A 21,117-nucleotide genomic window follows, 5' to 3' on the forward strand; every position below is an offset into this window, starting at 1 on the left:
ATGATTATTTTAAAATCAATTTTCAACTGCAGCTTCATGGATCTTGGCGTATCTACCAGAAGGATCTTCATGGCAACCCCATTCAGCCTTTGGAATCCATCTCATAACAGTAGAAGCAGCAGCCTTTGAAGGGAACAATTGGTCGAATTTACATCTGTAAAAGTAAGCTTCCTTTGTGGTTGGAATATCGTCCGCCCACTCTGGTTTTGGGTTAGCAAATTCTTCATCGGAGACCATCTTCTCAGCAAGGTCTTTCAAACCATCAATCCAAGAATAACCAACACCGTCAGAGAATTGTTCCTTTTGTCTCCATAAGATTTCATCTGGTAAGTATGGTTTAGCAGATGGATCGTCCTTAGTATCAAAGGCTTTTCTTAGAATGTATTTTTCGATTTTACCTGATTTTGGATCAATCATTTTGTTTTCTGGGTCAATGTTCAAACAGACGTTCAAGAATTCCTTGTCTAAGAATGGAACTCTAGCTTCAAGACCCCAAGCCATGGTAGATTTGTTGGCTCTTAAGCAATCAGCATAGTGTAAGTTCTTAACTCTCTTGACACACTCGGTATGGAATTCAGCTGCAGAAGGAGCTTGAGCAAAGTAAAGATAACCACCAAAGATTTCATCGGAACCTTCACCAGACAACACCATCTTAACACCTTGAGCTTTAATTTTTCTAGATAACAAGTACATTGGGGTGGAAGCTCTGATGGTAGTAACGTCATATGTCTCTAAGTGGTAGATAACATCGGATAAGGCATCGAAACCTTCTTCAACTGTAAAAGTATGTTCATGGTGGATGGTACCAATATATTCAGCAACTTTTTTAGCAGCAATTAAATCAGGTGCACCTGGTAAACCGATTGCAAAAGAATGAAGCTTAGTCCAACCGGTAAAGGATAAGTTACCCTTTGCATCGACACCAGTCAAAGTGTGGTTAGCGTCGATTGCAACGTCCTGTTCGGCAAGGGCAGCCTTTTGGGTTTCTCTTGCGGCAATTGAAGCAATAAGAGAGGAATCCAAACCACCGGATAACAAGACACCATAAGGAACTTCTGCCATCAATCTCTTTCTAACAGCCATTTCCAAAGTTTCCTTGACCAACTTCAAGTCCAATTTTTCTGTTGGGATTCTGTTTTCGTCCCACCAGTTTGGTTGGAAGTATCTGGTGATTTGGTCGGTGTTTGAATCGTAGACATGGCCTGGTGGGAATGCCTTGATTTCGTCACATTCGTCGGTGAGGCACTTGAGTTCGGAGGCAAAGAAAACCGCCTGTGGGTTCTTGGAAGACCTACCCATGTATAAGGTTGTGATACCAATTGGATCTCTTGCTGCAATGATCCGATCTTCCTGTTTATCATATAGAACCCAAGCAAACATACCGTCCAAATACTTTGGAGCATCAATATCGTACTTCTGGACTAAGGGAATGATCGGTTCACAATCAGAGAGGGTTTTGAAGGCGTAATCCTTAATTTCGTTTCTCAAGTTGATATGGTTGTAAATTTCACCATTAACAGCTAGAGAGTATCTGCCATCCGGAGAGACAATTGGTTGAGCACCAGCGTCCAAGCCAACAATCGCCAATCTCTCATGGCATAGGATGGTCTTGTTAGCAACAAAGTTACCAGACCAATCTGGACCTCTGTGTCTGATTCTCTTTGAGTATTGTAAAGCTTTTGGCTTGAATGTCTTGATGTCGTCGACTCTGTAAGCAGCAAAGATACCACACATGACGAGATAGAAGTATTTGTTGGAGGGGGAAAGGGGGGAACAGAGAGGGTAGAAAAGATTGCAGAAACAACACAAACACTCCAACTGAAAAGAAAAGGTTAGAAATATACAGGAACAAACCAGTTCAAGAGTTATCGAAAAAAAAGAAAAAGAAAAATTCCAACGTCCAACAACCAAACCTTGCACTATTCTCACCACCAAGAGAATTGACTCATGCAGATAATGCACATTACCATTATAACCTCACCAGCGAGGGTCTCTGAAAAAAAAAAAAAAAAAAAAAAGAAAAAACAGTGCTCTGACTCACCCACAGTTTCTGATTACCGAGATTTACTTCCTTTTGAGTTTTCAGGTTTTTATCGCTCAGGAGAAGTTTTAATTTTTTTTTTTTCTATTTTCTTTTTTTCTTTTTTTTTGGCCGGCATTTATGCATGCGCCACATCCTTTGGTTTCCTTTACCGCGCACATGCGCCGCAAATGTGGCGCTGCCGTTTCCGCGCTCACGGTGCACGGGCGTGTGTATTGTGCGTGTGTACGGGTGTGCCTCCCCTCTCTCCTCCATTAGCACGTCTTTCTCTGCTGTCGCAGCACAACAGAGAAAAAACGTTGCGTCCCAGGCTTTAGATTGGCATATTTTTTTTTGCATTTTTTTTGTTTTTGTTTTTCTCTCATTCTCGTCCTCTGCGCCTTCTCCATAGAGGGCTCTCACTGTAAACTCCATTTTACATAGTAGAGCCTTCACTAATGCCGAATCTTCAATAGGCCACTGACCATGTCTGTACACTTTGTAACGGGTTTTTTTTGATTTTTCTGTTCTCTAATTTTCTCTATTTTGTTATAGACTCTCTTGGTTTCAAGGAAAAAATAACATACACTTTCTGTTTGTGCCATCTCTAGCCTCCTCTAACCAAATAGAAGTGTATGTTTCTCTGCAAATCGCCTATTAGACGTCTCCCATCTATAGGATCTCTTATCTCTTCCTTGTCCTCGTATAGGAATTTGAGCTCCAACATTAACACCGATTCCAAAGTTGATCCTCATACTAATACAATACCACCACATATATCTTTTAGAATCCATACCAACAAAATGTCCGACATTGATTCCAAAATCACCCCGTTATTTGCGAAAATCGACGAACTAAAGCCACAATTTATCGATAGGTTAAGAAGAGCAGTTGCAATTCCTTCTGTTTCATCAGATGAATCCTTAAGACCCCAGGTCTTTAAAATGGCCGATTTCTTGAAATCGGAATTGGAAGCCTTGGGCGCTGACGACATCACTTTTAAAGACCTCGGTATTCAACCACCTCCAGTTGCAGACCCAAACCTTCAACTACCTCCAATTGTTTTGTCCAAATTTGGTTCCGATCCAAACAAAAAGACAGTTTTGATTTATGGCCATTATGATGTCCAGCCAGCTTTATTAGAAGATGGTTGGGCCTCTGATCCTTTCAAGTTGGAAGAAAGAGACAACAAGTTGTTTGGTAGAGGTTCCACTGATGATAAAGGTCCTGTAATGGGTTGGTTGAACTCCTTACAAGCTCATAAGGAATTAGGTATTGAATTACCTGTTAATATTGTCTTTTGCTTTGAAGGTATGGAAGAATCCGGTTCTCTTGGATTGGACGAACTAATTGCAAGAGAAGCTAAGCAATATTTCAAAGAAGTCCAATCTGTCTGTATTTCCGACAATTATTGGTTAGGTACCAAAAAACCTGTTTTAACTTACGGTTTAAGAGGTTGTAACTACTACCAAATCATCATTAAAGGCCCTGGTGCTGATTTGCACTCTGGTATTTTTGGTGGTGTTATTCATGAACCAATGACTGATTTAATTAAGGTCATGTCTCAATTGGTTGACGTTAATGGTAACATCTTGATCCCAGGTGTCTTGGATATGGTTGCCCCAGTTACTGAAAAGGAAGCCGGTTTATACGATGACATTGATTTCGATGTCAATGAATTAAATTTAGCTTCTGGTTCTGATACTGCCATCTACCAATCAAAGAAAGATATTCTAATGCACAGATGGAGATACCCATCTTTGTCTTTACACGGTATTGAAGGTGCATTTTCCGGTGCAGGCGCAAAGACCGTCATTCCTTCGCAAGTCATTGGTAAATTCTCAATTAGAACTGTCCCTGATATGGACTCTGCTACTTTGGATAAGTTGGTCATTGATTACTGTAATGCCAAATTCGCAGAACTGAAATCACCAAACAAATTCACCGCAGAATTGATCCATGACGGTGCTTACTGGGTCTCCGATCCTTTCAACAACGAATTCACCGCAGCAAAACTGGCAACTGAAAAGGTTTGGAACGTCACTCCAGACTTAACCAGAGAAGGTGGTTCTATCCCAATCACAATTACCTTTGAACAACAGTTGGGCGCAAATGTTCTTTTGTTACCAATGGGTAAAGGTGATGACGGTGCACATTCCATCAACGAAAAAGTCGATGTCTTGAACTACATTGAAGGTACGAAAACTTTATCTGCATACCTTCACTACTACTCCATCACTAAATAGCCGTTCCACTAAACTAATTATCTATAGTCTGTATTTTATTCGGCATAGTAAACAAATAACTCTAATTTTTCAATATAAACTTTGCAACCCAAATCAAGATGAATAATAATAAATTTTCCAATTTAATAAACGAAAAATATCATTTCCCGAAGGAAAGTTGAAAAGAACAATAAAAAAAAGAAAAACGGACCCTCATCTCATGCATTGAACCGAAAACGAAACTTTCCCCACTCCCGCAATTATAGAACATTGGAACAGCCCGTGCTTGAATTAGTGAACCAATCATTTATTGACTTGAGCAATTAGTTAATTAGTGGATTCGTTCATATCACAGCAAAATGGAGGAGTATATAAGGAGGCCGGGGGTCCCTGAATTCTTGTACCCTGCTTCGACAGCAATGGTCTATACTTCGTTGAACTTAACAGATCCCAAGGAATTCAAAAAAGAAAACTACAAGTATCACCATTACTACTCAAATTTGAGCAGCACTTTGGTATCACCCAGCACCCAATCAAATTTTTATCCAAGTGACAATTTTGAGTACTATCGATCTCATAAAGTTTATAAGCCTCTGTCAATTCCAAAATCGACAACAGATGGCAGAATTGAACCAAGTCGTTCGAAAAAGTACTTTCAGAATGTTAACTGTTTTATGGACAGTCCTCCCCTATTTGGTGATGCAGCTCTTCGGGGTGTATCATATGGCGCTGGCGCTGATATGCCAGATGGTATCTATACCTTTGGTGGTTTGGAATGTATGCTAACCCCAGAATATGAGGAAATGCTAAAAAAAATTACACAGAACTTCACCATACCTCCGGAAAACATCAAACTAGAATGTGATTATGATATACCATTCCCCATTGACAAAGAAAAAATAGAATCAATGTCGTTGAAGCCTTGTCTTACGGTTAAAAAGTATTTGCCTGAATCAAATTGTCTCCGTTATGTTTGTGAATTAAACAATGATCAGAATGAGAATGAATTGGAAGATGACAGGACATCTTTCAATGATTTATTAAAAAAAACTGACGGAAAAATTATCCAAAAAAATAAACCACAGGGTATGGCCACATCAAGTTCAAGCTCCTACCAGGACACTCCAAAGTCCCTGATTTGTGCTACTGCTTCAAAAGTAAGTAACAGGTTTTTTGCTACTTATGGTGGATTGGAAATTATTACAGAAATCAAATATCCTGATGATCAACATTGTATAATAGAGAAGAAATTAATTCCTAACGATCAGCTTTGGTTATTTGATACTATTACTTGTAAATTTCGGGAAATCAAACTATCTGTCCACCCAACTTATTCGTCCATTTTCCCAAATACGGTACCTAGATTTGGGCATGGAATGGTATCCATCTCGGTGGAAGAAAATATCAATCTGTCAAAAAAGAACGAACTCAATCATGACTTTAAAGACGCCGAAAATCATGAATCAAAGGAAAATATTACAGTAGGTACATTCTCAAAGCCTGCAACTATCTTTGTGATGGGCGGATACAGGGCAATGGATGACACCAATAAATTTGTGGCTATCAATGATTTGTGGAAATGTGATTTATTCTTAGATGATAAAGGTGCAGCTGATGAGGTACTAGCTGCCCCAATTGGTGATTTTGAGATGGCAAATGATTATTTCAGTTATAATATTGATGACAAATTAAATGAACACCCAAACAATCCAACGTCTAACAAATTTACCGGAGTTTTTAGGCATTCAATGGGCAACCAGTGGCCGTCACCTCGAGGTTTTTTTTCAATGAATCTAATTGACAATGACTTTATGTTGAACTATGTTGACTGGAAATCACCATGTCGTGAAAATGCTTCTATAAAACAGAAACTCCTACAGAAAGAATTGTTGGCCAAACGTGAAAGAGAAACTGAACAAAACTTGCACACTCCTTTGCCCACCACGAAATTAAACTTCTCATTCACTTCAGCGGAATACAAGAAGCCTGAATTTACAAGAACGAAAACTACAACAAGAATCACTGGTAACCATGGACCAGGAGTGGCATCTGATATATCTAGTAGATCTGATTCGCCGTCTTCAGAGTTGAGTAATCATACTAGTAGTGTCAAGCAGTTTGAGAATAAGGTGCTAATTTTGATAGGCGGATCATCTATAATGTACACGAAAGTTTCTGATGATGAGCAATATGATGTCTACTATAATAAATATATTCTTGGGGATATATGGGTTTTCGATTTCCAAACAGAATCATGGTATAACTTTGAAGAACATGTTAAAATTAAGAGAGCTTTGCAAGTATGTGGACACATGTTAATTATATCTCCATATACTTTGAATGTAGTGGGTGGTGTGGCCGAATCACACTATGACGAGTCATTATTTGAGCCTATACAGGGTGGACTAAGTAGGACAAACAATTGGGAACATAAGGTACAAACACAAAATTGGAGCAGAGGCAAAGAATGTGTCTCTATATTCCATCGAGAAAAGCGCAAATCCAAACCCAAAAATCATTTTGATTCCCATGTTGGTGTCGAAATCACTAAAGATCGAACTGCGGAGTACAACCATTTCTCTGCATTTATATTTGATTTCCAAAAATCATTGTGGAATAATATACAGATTGCTATTGTCAATGATCACAAATACTTTGTGCCGTGGGAATTTAACAAATCTAGGAAGATAATGAGTGGTGGTACACTTCTAAATACCGATTTTGAAGATGGAAGAATTAAAAACGATTTTGACGTGGATAAGGAACCTCTAGGGGGTTATGGTGTTCTGGCGGTGTGTGGCTTAGTTTTTTACAAAGATAATAGGACCGTTTTGATTTCACCGGATCTTAAGGTACTTGATGAGAAGCGTAAATGCATTTTAGGCAAACAGCGTTTAGTAGGTAATTCTATTGCTGATATTTATTCTTCGTACATTTAAATTGGAATATACTCCCAAAAAAGAATTGGACAATTATATCCATTTACGTATCTCTTCATCAATTAAATTCTGTAATATACTTTCATCGCCCCAATCGCAATTTTTGAACTTATCGATCAATGTATCCCCTTTAAATGTGAGTGCAAATTTATCCAAACTTTTCCTATCCTTGAGTGGCATATGTCCTTCACGCTCCGCTAATTCAATAACTGCATTCATCATTGATATTGCCCGGGGGACTTCTTGGATATAGCCGTACAAAACATGTGACAAATGTTTATTTAGGTCGGTGTATGCTTGAAACGTAAGTTTATCAGCTATTTCCTTTCTTAGCCGTGGTTTAAGTATCAATCTTTGCACTAACAATTTCTGGGTAAATGATAATCCCCTTATTGTCACCACTTCATGCCTTTTAAACTTGGGATCAAGCAACGATAGAGCTGATTCCGTCAATTGGACATGCTTCTTCCTTTTCTTTGGAGTTTTTAGTTGCTTCTCATTACTTTCGCTAGTATGAGGCGGAGAAAGTGGATTTGTTATCCTTAGCTCAGAGCCCACATTGGCACCACTCTCCTTAATACGAGTCAACTCTTCCCATGCAAGGTTTGTGACCTGTTCCTCAACCTTTTTACTGCTATCTTCCTTCACTCTCTTTTTCATATCGTCGGCTATCTTTGTATAGTATTGAGTATCATCAGCTGATCGATCCAAAGTTTTCCTCTTCTTTGTGGTCACGGTAGAACAAGCTAAATCATCGATCCATTCTTCGCAAAAGGGGCAATTAAGACCATCACAACATGAGCGATGGTACAAACCTGAACACTGTGGACATATTATCAGTTGTGTAATGAGTACTGTGTTATCGCAAATACTGCATTGCTGATTAGACAAATGCCTGATATTTGTGTTTAACTGTTGTTGTACCTGTTGGTGTGTATTTGAAAAAAGTGGGCCGTTTGGTCTTGATAAAGCCGATTCTGTATTAATTTCTATATGTGATAGTCCATTTGTAGAAATGATAGACGACGACGGTTCAGATGGGTGATTATTGATCAAGTCAACCAGTTTATCCTGTACTTTATGGTTGATCTTTATAGTCTTCTGATCAGCTGGCGTGAATAATGACGTTAGCTCATTTCGGCACTGAGGACAGGTAGATGCTGATTTTGAGGTCCATGAAAGAATGCACGACTTGTGATAAAAATGCTTGCAGGGTATTGTCAATGTATATGAAGGATCATTAGAGGTGATATCTTCTAAACAAATGGGGCATTCTCTTTTTTTGGCCATTTTTTGTTGAGATGAAATTAAAAATCCTTTTTTTTCCTTCCTAATGTCTGTCTTCTTCAAGTCCAAGTAAACACGTTAGAGTTATCTTATTTAGAGAGAAATGTATAGCTTGTACAGAGTACATCCAAGGGTATGAATGAATCTATTGCTACAGGAAGATAAAGCAATGTCTGCTTCTTATAGAAAACTCAAATAATCTGAAAAGAAAAAAAAAGACCTCGCTTTTATCGGGTAATACCCGAGACGTTTTACATTACTTAGGCGAACAACCAATTCCTTTTGACGTTTCCATTCCTATGAATGCATATACATGATTGTTACAGAAGAGTGACACATATAGCTGTTACGTGATGCCTACGGGCTTTATAGACGTACTTACATCGACTAAGCTTGTCTCTCATTATCTAGAGGATAAGTGCTAGGATTCCAGCAAATGTGCATGCCCTCATTGAGGGCATCTAGGGTGTCAACCTGTTTTTTAGATAGTTGGAATTGCATGGCCTCAAGTTAGATGCCAATCTTGAAACTGTGGCGGTCTTTGGAAGAGGAATAAACCCCTTGGAAAGCGACCAATTGATGAGGATCTGTGCAGGTGTTCTGTTATGGTCCTCTGCTACTTTGAGCAGGGTGGGATCATCCATCTTCCTAGCCCTTACCAACGGGGTATAAGCTTCCACTAGTAGACCCTGGTTCGCAGTGTACGCGGTCAAATCATTCCTTGTCAACCATGGATGAAGTTCGAGTTGGTTCACTGCTGGCTTGGTTTTCAAGTCAGGGTATTCAAGTAATTCCTTGAGGTGTTTAATACCATAATTGGAAACGCCGATACTCTTGACTTTACCTGATTCTACAAACTCCTGAAACGCCATCCACGAACCATGTCTTCTCTCGTAATCAGACTGTGGAGAATGAAGTAAGAGTAGATCAATGTAACCAATTTCTTTTGCTCTCTCAAGTGAAAGTTCAATGGCTTTGTTTGTCCTTGCGTAACCGTGATCTGGGTCAAAGATCTTAGTCGTGTAGAAGACATGCTCTCTCTTGTTTCTGCTGGGGTCTTTGGCAATCCATTTTGCTATACCTCGGCATGCTTCCTCCTCATTTTCATAAAACTGTGCACAATCAATGTGCCGATATCCACTTTCTAAGGCGGCAAACACCACTGCTGCAGTCTCGTGTGGCGGTGTCTGATAGACACCCAATGCAATACTTGGTATTTTGTGACCTGAATTAAGTGTACGATATGAAGGGATCGTCATTGAGAGGATTGAAATGTTTAGTTATACATTGTGGAAAAGTTTCTACCTGACCTCTAATTGCAAAAAATAGGTTGTGGTTGCAAGCTTTCAATTATATACTTGTAATGCAAGCATGCATGCCCAAAGGATATCTCCTGCCCGAGACAATTTCAGGCCAATCACTAAAACCCATTTCTATTGTTCTCACCCCGGAGATTCACCACAGAAAGGGAACCCTGCAGCTTAAAATGCAATTGTCTGTCTAGTTTTTTTCTTCCCCTAGATTAGTCAACACAGAAACGGCTAGTTCTATTTTACAGGTCTTCGTACCGTACTGTTAGTCTGGTCTACTAAGGCTCCAGCAACTGCGTCAACCATTCAACTGCATATCCGAGTATAGTAAATAGTCTTTTTTTCTAGTTTATGAAATATAAAGTTATTAAGGTATACAGTCAATCGTTCCCTTTTAGAACGCATATTAATAGTAAAGACAGACAAAAATATCTGATTAGACCAAACCCCCCGAAAGCAAAAGTATGCTAGATAAAATGAGGTAAACCGGCATGTAAGGTATAAAGTATTATTGTTTTGATTGATGTTTTTAGGTTGGTTTTATGATTTCTACCTATTTCCTTTGTTTCAAAAGAAAGTAAGATGAATCAATAACCACATTGATTGTAGAACTCTCTAGAGTTCAACGGCTGAGGAATGATATTCAACTCAACCAACCTTTGAAAGTCCCACTCAATCAAGTTTTCAGTTTTCCAACACCAAAAAACCCATCCATTCATCTTTTCATGAAGGTATGCGTCCATCTGAGCTTCAACATACCTTCTGTAGGTTTGTCTAACATCTTCCTGTTGGAAGTATGAATAATCAGCCAAGTACAAGTTAGAACAAGAACCAATTGGAGTGTCGTTCTGATATGTTGCATCATACCTTGCGCCTCTCGCCATTCCATTGAGCCATTTAGCACAATCAGTGAGAGCAGCAGTCCATTCACCGCATACCGCATTGTGGTATTCTCTACCTTCAGTTTTACCAAGATTACATGCAAACTCAACGTGTTCATCGATATCTCTCTGCAATTCTTCAACGGAGAAAATCTGATAATGGTGGTGGTCCATAACAACGTCCCAAACATTTGGATCGATTTCGGTATTCAGGAAGTCATCCCAAGAATAGTCGCCTTGGAAAAATGCATCATGAATAATAACAGGAGCATTACCTTCATCTCTAACAATTTGGTACCCATTGACATAATAGTCTTCCAATTTGGATCTATTCAGTGAAGGGCCTAGAGGTTCATTAACCAATTGAATGCCAATAACAACGTCTTCATATTGAGAAGTTGAATATTTTGCAGCAATTTCACCCAAAACAGAATAACTCAACTTGGTATAATAGTCCACATCTTGCCAAGTTAAAATGTCTCTTAATCCGGAATTATCAAATCCATTTTGAGAACCTGGAACACCATGCAAATCAATCCAAGCTTTCAGACCATAAGTTGCACACCAACTTAATGCCTTATCTAAATATTCAACCTGGCCTTGCACATAAGGATCATTTTCCAATGTTTGGAAAGCCCAATATCCAATTGGAATCCTAACCATATTCAAACCGGCATTAGCAATTTCTTGGAAATCCTCTTCAGTATAAAAAGTCGACCAATGTTGTTGCAAGACTTCACTTGCTTGATCTTTACCATACCTCTCACAGAAGGAGTGTTCATCTATAGGTTTTGAGGAATCATCTCCACCAAAGGCTTCAAACAAAGAAGGAGTGATGTAAGGTTCAAGAACTAGCCAACCACCAATATTAACACCGTAAATTTGGTCACTGGCATAGTCCCACCTTGAATTTTTCTTCTCTAGTCTTACAGGTGCGGCAAGAGATGTTGAGATCAGCGTAGTAGCGAAAGCGATAACTGTAGATAGTCTCATAATATGGGATGGATTTAGTGAACAATAGTCTTTTCTATCTTTCTTTTAAATAGTTCTGAGTTCGAAAAAACGAGAGGGAGCTGGAAACTATGGATAGAGAGAGGAACGTGGGAAATACTGGGAGGTGACACCACTGAACGAACGAATCTAAGAAGAGGGGGAGGGGGAGAAGTGAAGACGGTTTAGTATAGCGAAAATGAAGACAAGAGGAAAAGTCAATAGAAGAAATAGAGTATGTTGAAAGGAGATAAATAAAGGGGGGATCGTCCTTTTAAGTAGATAGAAGCAAGGAATGGAAAGGGGGGACAGTGAGTTATCAGGGTTTTGAATGGCGAGTGTATAACCGATCTATTCGGATCCAAACGAAAAAAAAACCAGGCAGGATAAACCAACAATGAGATGGAACAAAGTAAAAATAGACTTGTAAACAAAACAATCTTATAGATTGTACCTGTTTAACCATGTGTTGAACAATGCAAACCAGCACAGTTGCAATTTCTCTGCACCGCCACATCAACACGCGCGCGCGCACGCGAAATGGAAAACCAGCAAAAACGCAAAAGATAAACAAACAATAAGCAAAAGATAAACAAACAATGTACAAAAGATAAACAAACAACAAGGAAACTATCGAGAAGGTAACAAATGGATACAATAACTAGTTGGAAATGGGGGATAGAATCACACACGCAAACATACAAACATACAAACACAAAAACAAAAACAACCTTTATCTCTCTTTAAAAGACTTCACTTGCCTCACGTTATTGACTGAAAAAAGCCGCAATATGTCACATCACATTTGTCAATGCAGACCATCAACTTAGGACACCGTTCAAGATGCAGATCTCGCCCAGCGACTTTTGGAAACTATGGAAAAACTACGGTGATTACTAACAGAGTCCAAATGAGAATTGTAAGGTCTCATTAGAGTTAATGCTCTTCTAGTCTCTCTAGCTCCAGCTGGAAACGGCAACTCACATAGAGGAGGAGAGGAAAGTAGGCACCAACCGTTTGTTCCCCTTTCTTGCTACTTCTTTTGGAGGCCTTCTGCAGAGATACAATCATGCACTCTTGCTATGTCCGCAGACATATAAGTGCCATGTAACACTAGACTCTGTATTAGTTGTAGTAGTTATAGTGCGGGTTCTCTGTTGCATTGCATATATGTAGATATCTACATATATATATTCTGACATACATATAGATATTGTAATACACCAAGAGTTAGGTGGAGTACGCGAAGTCTCGGATAAACACCACACTACTCCTGTAGAAGAAAGAGTGGTCTTCTGTCTTTTACGATTGCCACCCATATATAGTATCGGTGTCATTGATACAAGGTTGCATATCTGTTACCATGATTGGTACCATCTATGGCACAAAAGTATATAGACGTATTCAGAGGCTAGTGCGGCAATTCTCGTTTATCTGAGTCCGGAAAAGGCTACAAAGGGGGGGCCATCGTGGAATGGCAGGTGCGGAAATTAGAGGTTATTGTTGAAATTTGAGTTGCACAGGGGAGCACTGGAAGGGTGTTTTCGGTACATGAGGAGAACCTCGAAAAGGGAAAGGGAGGAAAAGAGAAAATTCTCTGTTTCCCACTGCCGCTTTTCAATTTCCGTGTTTTTACACTTTTCTTTTATTTTTCCTTTCGCCTTCCCTCCCCCACTTCGCGTCTGCCGTATTTGGCATTTTCGCATTTTTCGTTATTTGCGTCCGTTTTGGGCATTTTCGCATTTGCCTTTTTTTTTTTTTCTCGCAAAGTGCCAGTTTGAGCGACCAATGGCAAAACTCTTTTTTCGCATCTTCAATTTCGAATAATTCATGGTACTGACATTGGTAGGGGACAAACATTTGTCTCTAGTTTACCAGTCACGTCCAAGGTAATACTACACACTTTCTCAGAGCATTGGTATAGTAAACTGAACATACTAGTCAACTTCCGTGTCCCTCTCCGTTGCTCTTCAAAGAATTTTTGCTGCTTATTATCCTATTTTTGATTACAACTACTATTATTATTGGTGCTAAAAACTGGTATAATAGATCAACCAATTTATTCATACATTCTTCTACTGGGCCATCTATTTATTCACGCACTGGCTATCTCTATCAGATACATATAAAAATATCATAACAACAATTGCAAAGATATAATAATCTCCATACAAAAAATGTACACTCCAACTCTATCAAAATTGTCACTCAGGTCTTGTTCCTCTATAATCAAGCCTTCCACTAGACTGTTTGCAACCTCCCTGGTGCGCAATGGAAGTCTCACACCAAACGTCTTGCCAACAGACACGCCGGTGTTGAGTGAAAGACCTCTATCCAACGTGATGGATTATGCAATTACTTCCCTTGATAAAGCTAAAGATTGGGCTAGAAAATCCTCGTTTTGGCCAGCAACTTTTGGTTTGGCTTGTTGTGCCGTCGAAATGATGCATGCTTCCACTCCAAGATACGATCAGGATAGATTGGGTATTATTTTCAGAGCATCTCCAAGACAGTCCGATATCATTATTGTTGCAGGTACCGTCACCAACAAAATGGCACCGGCTCTAAGAATGGTTTATGACCAAATGGCATACCCTAGATGGGTCATTTCTATGGGATCCTGTGCTAATGGTGGTGGTTACTACCATTACTCCTATGCCGTTGTCAGAGGTGTCGATAGGGTCATACCGGTCGACATCTACGTGCCAGGTTGTCCTCCAACTTGTGAGGCCCTATTGTACGGTATCTTCCAACTACAAAAGAAAATGATGGATGATACTACCGGTAGAATGTGGTACAGATCTTACTAACTCAACTATGGAATCCATATCCTATTCCACCGTTTGATTAGATGTTTGTCCGTTTGTTTTTTCTTCCCCCCCCCCCCCCCCCCCCCCCCGCATTTCGGACAATTTGTCAATCTTCCTCGTGTTGTGTCCATATCTTATTTAATCATATCATTCTTCTTTTACTAGTTTATATTTATTTATTCATTTAACATGCAATCCCAAAAAAAAAAAAGAAAAGAAAATCGAATAGAAAACGACATCATAAACGAACCCCCAATATAAAACGTCATACGGCATCCTCAGTATATGGTAAAGAGAACAAACTATAAAGATGGGACACGAAAAAATAGTATAGATACATATCAACAGCTACGCTTGGCTGTTCTCTAGTCTTGGTTTGCAAGGTTGGTCAGTATCGAATCTCGTAATGCACCCAACCCCCCAGTTCTTAGTTGTTTGTTCCTCAACACCTCTTTGAACTGTTCGTTTTCTAGCTTAAATAACGCCATTTGTCCCCTCTTGGTTTGTGGGTTCGGCGTATGGTCCAACTTGACTTTCTCAGAGATAATCACCTCTTCAATGCCGTCCTCGCCCTTGTTGATAACAGTGTTGGTACTCTCCGTTAGAGCATCCAGCAAGTCGTCGGTTAACTTGGGCCTCAACTGATCCCGAAGTTTCCTTTTCCTCCTCCGGATCGCAGACTTGCTGATCCCCGCTTGGTTCGGATCACTCGGAACATCGTTGTGTGCCTTGGTCTTAATAGTATGTGTAACAACCTCCTTCTCTGCAATCTTGTTAAGAAGCTTCTCCTTCTTCTGCTTCTCGTTGTCCAACGAGGCAACATTTGGTCCTACTCTCTTGGAAGACTTGCTTCTTAAAGTCGTTCTCTTCTTCACTGCCATTTCTATGTCTCTTAGCTTGCTGTTACAACTCTACAATGTAATGCTGGCGTCGTAGGCTTCTTCTTCCTCTCCTTTATCTTACTCATATATTTTCTGTTTTCGATCTGCCAAAAAAAAAATTTTTTTTTTTTATCTCTCTTGCCTTGAAATTCATGTACCTCTTAAAATCCGTATTTAGCGAGCCCCACCTTCTCCAGCAGGAACCAACATCAGCAGACACACACAAGTAAAACAAAACACCTCCGTACACCTATCGACGCGTCACCACTTTTCATTTTTGGAATTTTTCAAAGATTTCGCCGGCAAGAGACACACTCGTCCACAAGTGACGATTTCTTAACTTGACCATGTAAAGCCTCTTTGTTCTTTCACATATCCCTAACTTTGAAATTCCACTTTTAACTCAGCTAATACCCCCTCTTCTGCCCAAATTGACAACAAATGGCTAACGCAGCATCCGTTACTTTCCTTACCCTTGCCGCAGGTGCACTAGGTTACTGTTTCTACTTTGACTACCAAAGAAGAAACAACCCGGAATTCAGAAGAGCAATTAATGCAAAGAAGAGACAAGCACGTAAAGCTGAAAAACTGGAGAGGGAAGCATCCAGATTGGAGAAAACAAAATTCTTGAAGCAAAAGTTGACAGAATCCTTGTTATCAAACCCATTAAATACTACCAATAAGGAACAGACTTTCATAGATGAAGTCTCGAGGGCTGAAAAATTGAGTGCAATTGTTGGCAAGGAAGTTGATGCTGCTATCTATTTCTACAGAGCTCTATCTATTTACCCTGACCCAACTGTCATCTTGGACATCTACCAAAAATCCGTTCCGGCTGATATTTACGAAATGATTTTCCTATTGACTGCCATTTTCCCTCCTGCTAATATCACCAACCTTCTAAGTGAATCTGTTTTGGATGCAGAATAAACCTGAAGAGCCTGTTTTTCTAATGCAATGTATAGTTATATATGTTTCCTCTTGTTTATACTAGTTGATTATAAAATAAAACTTCACAAAAGTAACAAAAATAAAAAATTACAGATTCATGTAAAAAGTTTGGACTCCTTTTATTGCCATTCCTCTTTTTTTCTTCCAAGATTCGAACTCTCGTCACTGATTTCATCTCCCTTAATAGTACATTTTCAAGGATAAATGTTGGATACTGCTTACGTCCCATGATTCAGCATGTAAAATACAAAAAAAAAGTTGAGTAAGATCTCTTTGTAAAGCGTGTCATCCTTATGCAGGGGCCATGCTAATCTTCTCTGTATTTTTTCGTTTGACCATGTGTCCCGAAGGACACAGTTTTAAATTTTTTTACTTCATCACGAAATCATATCACGTGACATTATTACAGAAAAGGGAAAGTATGGAAAACTTTGGATTTGCTACAATAAATAAATAAATTGTTTTTTGAAGAATGATTTATACGAAAAAGCTAATTTGCCTTTATTTCTAATGTGTAGTCATACAAGAAGCATTAGTGGTCTTGATAGATTAATGTTTTTAATTAAGCCCTTTTCTACATCATATGTTTTTCAGATATAAACAGTTGAACTTTAAAATTGACAAAGTTACTACTTTGCGAGTAATATAGTTTATTTTTGCGTCTCATATTCATAAATGAGGATCTTGGCTTTGTCCACTTTGTTCATAGCACACCTGTATTTCTTAATCTTAAATGGGTATTTCCTTTGTGGGGTTTGTTTTGCTGTAAAACTTAATAAGAAAAAAAGCTTTTTACAACCAGTCACTGTCTAAGTTTTAATGTAGAATGAAAAAGCGGAATAAATACGAGTCATTAATCAAGCCTGGTAAACATATTATTTGGAGTATAATTTTGAAGAATCTTTTTGCATAGATAAGGTATAATATGAGAACACCTGCTATTACAGATTTTCTTATTTTTATTTCACAATGTCTGGAAAGACTTTTTTATAAATAAGATTACATAGCTTTATGACAGATTGCTTTTTCTTTGGTTGCTGAATGCCACCAAAGTACGCACAAACCAAATACTCCTGTTTCTCATTTTCATTAATATTGACTCAAACAGATCAATCGTTTAGAACATCTGGAAACTTCAAGATATATCAATTTTTATTTATTTAGTTGCATTAACTCTGTAGGAATTAATGCAAATAAATGGAAAAAAAATCAATAAATTGGATTTTCCGAAATAGCGGACACTTCGGGCTAGTTTTCAAAAAATGGAGGTCCCTCCCTATGTTAACTTTTCATTCTCAGTTTAGTCATTGGTTCAGTAATTTCGGCAATTGTTACTCAAAAATTTAATCAAAAACAATAGGTAAGAGAGAGTAAGAAGAACTAAGAGAGAAAGCTTGGCTCTCTCAGAGATGTTGCTACCAATGGTGTGTCCGGGCATGCCTTTTTTTCATTGGCCGCGGCATCTCCATTTGAGACTTTCTCTTTCAAGTTCATGGTAACACTAGTTAATCGTTATGAAGGATTAACCCAGATGATTCATACCACTCAATACACAATATAATGACTTCGGAACAAGATAGAAATTCAACCCCAGTTAACTTGGAGAATATCAATGCTTACGGTGTGGAATCATATAAGAAAGAGTATATTCAGAATCTCTTAGCACCTTTATTAGATACACCCATCAAAAGCGTTGAAGAGTTGATTTCCCAAGGCAATAAAATAACATCTCAATTGAATAACCTAAACGGATTTCAGTCTGTTAGCTTGAAATTCGACGTCAGTAACTCTAAAAGTGTTGAAGTTAATGCGTTGAATGAAAAATTAGTTAACGTTATTGGAACCATTGAAGCAGTACCATTGAAGAAAAGTGCATTGTCTGTTAGGACTATTCATAGTGACCTGGACCATGCAGTTGAACTGGCGTACTTAAATAGAAATGCTTTAGGCCGTGGTGAATTTTTTCAAGCAAGTTCCTATCTGAACTTTTTGAATATGACCAAAAATGTGGATATTCTAGCATCAACCCCAATATTAGATACCTCATTTAGACTATTTGGTCATTTAAATGTGTCCAAGACTGCAGACAAGTTGTTCAAATCAAGCTCACAAGCGGCAACTTCTGCCGAGCTTGGTTTTACGAAGCAAAAGTTCTGCAAACATGCAAACTCTTTATCAACCATTTCCGGTGGTCTAAACCTGGTTAATAGATCGATCAATAAAATTGAAGATTCAGCCAATGACGAAATCAAAACATATGCTGGTGATTCATTGAAGGAATCTGTTTTTTTCAACTTGACTTCCTCAAATATGAAATATTTATCAAAGTCCAATTGTACATTGCCACTAAATGGTTATTCTTTATCCTTAACAAATGAGATTGCCGGATTTCCACAATTACTTGACGATTCGCAAGTCGAACAAAGTTTAGTGGGTGATAGACAGGACCAATACTATAAACTTTGTCTTGGATTTGATTATGCTAAACCAATTTTTAATAATAACTTATCAGTGTCATCTAATTTGAAATTTGGCTCGATTTTCAACTTAGCAAAAGATGAAACTGTTAATTTTCAGGATAAGTTTTATCCCAAAGTATCCGGACATTTTAACCCAGTAATGCCATCTAAGTCTATTGGTGCTGGATCTTTTTTGAGCTATAACTTTGATGCTTATACCAAAGTTGGTTTTGTTGACATTAAGGAGCCTTTGAGACTTTATGCTTCAGTGAATGGTGCTTCTTCAGCAAACGTGTCAAACGGCTTGGAAAAAAACGAGATGCTACAGTTGACAAAAGATTGGAAACACGGATTAGACTTCGGACTACTATATACTAATGGTAATGCCAACGCAAAACTATTCTGGAGGAAACCAATTGGTATTTCCAATGATTTTGGTAAGTTTGGTTTTGAAGTCGACATCAATGGTCAATGGTAGTATTATTTATTAACTGATTATAAGCTTTACGCCATTTATTTTAATTTTAAGATTATGTACTTTTTAATATAAAAGATTCTAAAGACACAAATAAACAAGCACCATATGTACATTTGCAGTGATGAACTATGCAGATTTCAACAATCTTTCTACATCAGATAGTCCATCTACTTTAAGGCCATCCAACTTTTCGGTAACTACCTTGACCATGTCCTCAAGATTGACCAATTCTCCATCGTTTTCCTCACCTTGTCCTAGTAACTTGATACGGATTTTACCTTCTGGGAATTCTTCCTTACCCAAAATAACAGCAATTGGACAACCTGATTTCTCGGCAGCGTCAAATTGCTTACGAGGATTAGCCTTCTGTTTGTATAAATATTCAGATTCAATACCTGCATCCCACAACATACCAGCAACTTTCATTCTTTCAGGTAAGAAACCATTCCAACCTTCACCACCACCAAATGCCATGATGTAAACCTGTGTTGAAGTTGGCCTAATCTTTTCAATTAGTTGTTGACGTTGCTTTATTAGTGAGAACAATCTTTCAACACCAAATGAAACACCAACACATGGGATAGATGGTGCCTTTTTACCCTTTGAATTAGTACCCAAGAACATACCAACTAAACCGTCATATCTACCACCTGCAGCAATTGAACCAACACCTACATACTCTGAAGCATCATCGTCGCCATCCTTTGACTTTTTGTTTTTTTTGGAAGCTTTCTCCTTCTTTTCAGATGCATCACTTGGAGGTGCAGATTGTGCGGTGACCGCTTCATAGATCACCCCGGTATAATAATCTAAACCTCTTGCAAGAGACATATCGAATGATATATATTTATCGACCTTGAAAGCTTCCAAATACTCAATCATGGTGGAAATTTCCTCAACACCTGTTTTTGCGGATTCATTTGACATTAGAGTTTGGTCATTTTTTAAAATTTGTAAAACTTCCTGAATGGTACCATTGATTTTGACATAGTTGCCAATTCTATCAGCAACTTCTTCAGTTTGACCCTTCTCAACAACCATTTCTTTCTTGACTGCATCCCATGGTGATTTATCTAATTTATCAACAGCTGAGGATATTTTACGTACATCCTCATCGGCAACGCCACAAACCTGGAAAATACCATCCAAAATTTTTCTGTGGTTCAATTTAATTTTGAAATCATCAATACCTAAACCTAGTAATCCGGAGACTAAAATTTTCATAATTTCTGCGTCTGGTACCATTGAATCATATTGACCAGCAATATCAAAATCGCATTGATAGAATTCTCTCATTCTTCCCTTGGTCATTGCTGGCTGATCTCTTCTGTAGACTTTTGCAATATGGTACCTTTTAATGTTTGAAATACCATTCATTGCAACATATCTAGCAAATGGAACAGTTAAGTCATAACGTAGAGAGGTTAACTCACCACCTTGATCTTCCAAATTATAAATAAGCTTGGAATCTTCACCGTATTTACCCGATAAAATTTCTCTTAGTTCAAAAACAGGAGTGTCGATAGTGACACCACCGTGTGATTTAAAAATCTTAGTCAGATGATCAAAAATTGCGGTACGGACAATCATATCTTTATCAGCCCAGTCCTTGGTACCCTTTGGTGTTTTCAAGGAGAACTGAACTGGTTTTTTCTCCGACTTTGATTGCGTCTTCTTGACAGCTTCGGCCTGGCTTGGTCCTGGAGTTGTTGTTTCGGTAGACATGTTTCTTAAGATGTGTGATCGAGTAGAGATGCGCTTGAGATGGTGTCTGCAAAATTGCATGTGATCCAAGAGTTTAGCTAGATGCTGGAATTGTACGAAGTGTGGAAAATGTTGATTTTTTTTTTTCGAATCTGTTGACTCATGAAATTCGAGATAGACTA

The 21,117-nt window shown here is 38.5% G+C and overlaps 11 protein-coding genes across 11 annotated transcripts; 5 read left to right on the forward strand and 6 right to left on the reverse strand.

Moving 5' to 3' along the window:
• Positions 1-15: 15 nt before the first annotated feature.
• C5L36_0C06820 (uncharacterized protein) lies at positions 16-1,734 on the reverse strand (the record flags this gene model as incomplete). Its single annotated transcript, XM_029466379.1, has 1 exon — positions 16-1,734. The coding sequence occupies one exon, from the start codon at positions 1,732-1,734 to the stop codon at positions 16-18; it is 1,719 nt and encodes a 572-aa protein (XP_029322239.1).
• A 921-nt stretch (positions 1,735-2,655) lies between these two features.
• On the forward strand, positions 2,656-4,266 carry C5L36_0C06830 (uncharacterized protein; the record flags this gene model as incomplete). The annotated part of the gene is made up of 1 exon (XM_029466380.1): positions 2,656-4,266. One exon carries the CDS (start codon positions 2,656-2,658, stop codon positions 4,264-4,266), a length of 1,611 nt encoding a protein of 536 aa, XP_029322240.1.
• Positions 4,267-4,604: 338 nt separating this feature from the next.
• C5L36_0C06840 (uncharacterized protein) lies at positions 4,605-7,184 on the forward strand (the record flags this gene model as incomplete). The annotated part of the gene is made up of 1 exon (XM_029466381.1): positions 4,605-7,184. One exon carries the CDS (start codon positions 4,605-4,607, stop codon positions 7,182-7,184), a length of 2,580 nt encoding a protein of 859 aa, XP_029322241.1.
• Positions 7,185-7,217: 33 nt separating this feature from the next.
• Positions 7,218-8,474, reverse strand: C5L36_0C06850 (uncharacterized protein; the record flags this gene model as incomplete). The annotated part of the gene is made up of 1 exon (XM_029466382.1): positions 7,218-8,474. The coding sequence occupies one exon, from the start codon at positions 8,472-8,474 to the stop codon at positions 7,218-7,220; it is 1,257 nt and encodes a 418-aa protein (XP_029322242.1).
• A 458-nt stretch (positions 8,475-8,932) lies between these two features.
• Positions 8,933-9,730, reverse strand: C5L36_0C06860 (uncharacterized protein; the record flags this gene model as incomplete). Its single annotated transcript, XM_029466383.1, has 1 exon — positions 8,933-9,730. One exon carries the CDS (start codon positions 9,728-9,730, stop codon positions 8,933-8,935), a length of 798 nt encoding a protein of 265 aa, XP_029322243.1.
• A 638-nt stretch (positions 9,731-10,368) lies between these two features.
• On the reverse strand, positions 10,369-11,655 carry C5L36_0C06870 (uncharacterized protein; the record flags this gene model as incomplete). The annotated part of the gene is made up of 1 exon (XM_029466384.1): positions 10,369-11,655. One exon carries the CDS (start codon positions 11,653-11,655, stop codon positions 10,369-10,371), a length of 1,287 nt encoding a protein of 428 aa, XP_029322244.1.
• Positions 11,656-13,829: 2,174 nt separating this feature from the next.
• Positions 13,830-14,462, forward strand: C5L36_0C06880 (uncharacterized protein; the record flags this gene model as incomplete). The annotated part of the gene is made up of 1 exon (XM_029466385.1): positions 13,830-14,462. One exon carries the CDS (start codon positions 13,830-13,832, stop codon positions 14,460-14,462), a length of 633 nt encoding a protein of 210 aa, XP_029322245.1.
• A 365-nt stretch (positions 14,463-14,827) lies between these two features.
• C5L36_0C06890 (uncharacterized protein) lies at positions 14,828-15,343 on the reverse strand (the record flags this gene model as incomplete). Its single annotated transcript, XM_029466386.1, has 1 exon — positions 14,828-15,343. One exon carries the CDS (start codon positions 15,341-15,343, stop codon positions 14,828-14,830), a length of 516 nt encoding a protein of 171 aa, XP_029322246.1.
• Positions 15,344-15,784: 441 nt separating this feature from the next.
• Positions 15,785-16,273, forward strand: C5L36_0C06900 (uncharacterized protein; the record flags this gene model as incomplete). Its single annotated transcript, XM_029466387.1, has 1 exon — positions 15,785-16,273. The coding sequence occupies one exon, from the start codon at positions 15,785-15,787 to the stop codon at positions 16,271-16,273; it is 489 nt and encodes a 162-aa protein (XP_029322247.1).
• A 1,581-nt stretch (positions 16,274-17,854) lies between these two features.
• On the forward strand, positions 17,855-19,231 carry C5L36_0C06910 (uncharacterized protein; the record flags this gene model as incomplete). The annotated part of the gene is made up of 1 exon (XM_029466388.1): positions 17,855-19,231. One exon carries the CDS (start codon positions 17,855-17,857, stop codon positions 19,229-19,231), a length of 1,377 nt encoding a protein of 458 aa, XP_029322248.1.
• Positions 19,232-19,357: 126 nt separating this feature from the next.
• C5L36_0C06920 (uncharacterized protein) lies at positions 19,358-21,016 on the reverse strand (the record flags this gene model as incomplete). The annotated part of the gene is made up of 1 exon (XM_029466389.1): positions 19,358-21,016. One exon carries the CDS (start codon positions 21,014-21,016, stop codon positions 19,358-19,360), a length of 1,659 nt encoding a protein of 552 aa, XP_029322249.1.
• Between the last annotated feature and the right edge of the window lie 101 nt (positions 21,017-21,117).

Source organism: Pichia kudriavzevii, chromosome 3 (assembly GCF_003054445.1).
Source record: "Pichia kudriavzevii chromosome 3, complete sequence".
NCBI lineage: Eukaryota > Fungi > Ascomycota > Pichiomycetes > Pichiales > Pichiaceae > Pichia > Pichia kudriavzevii.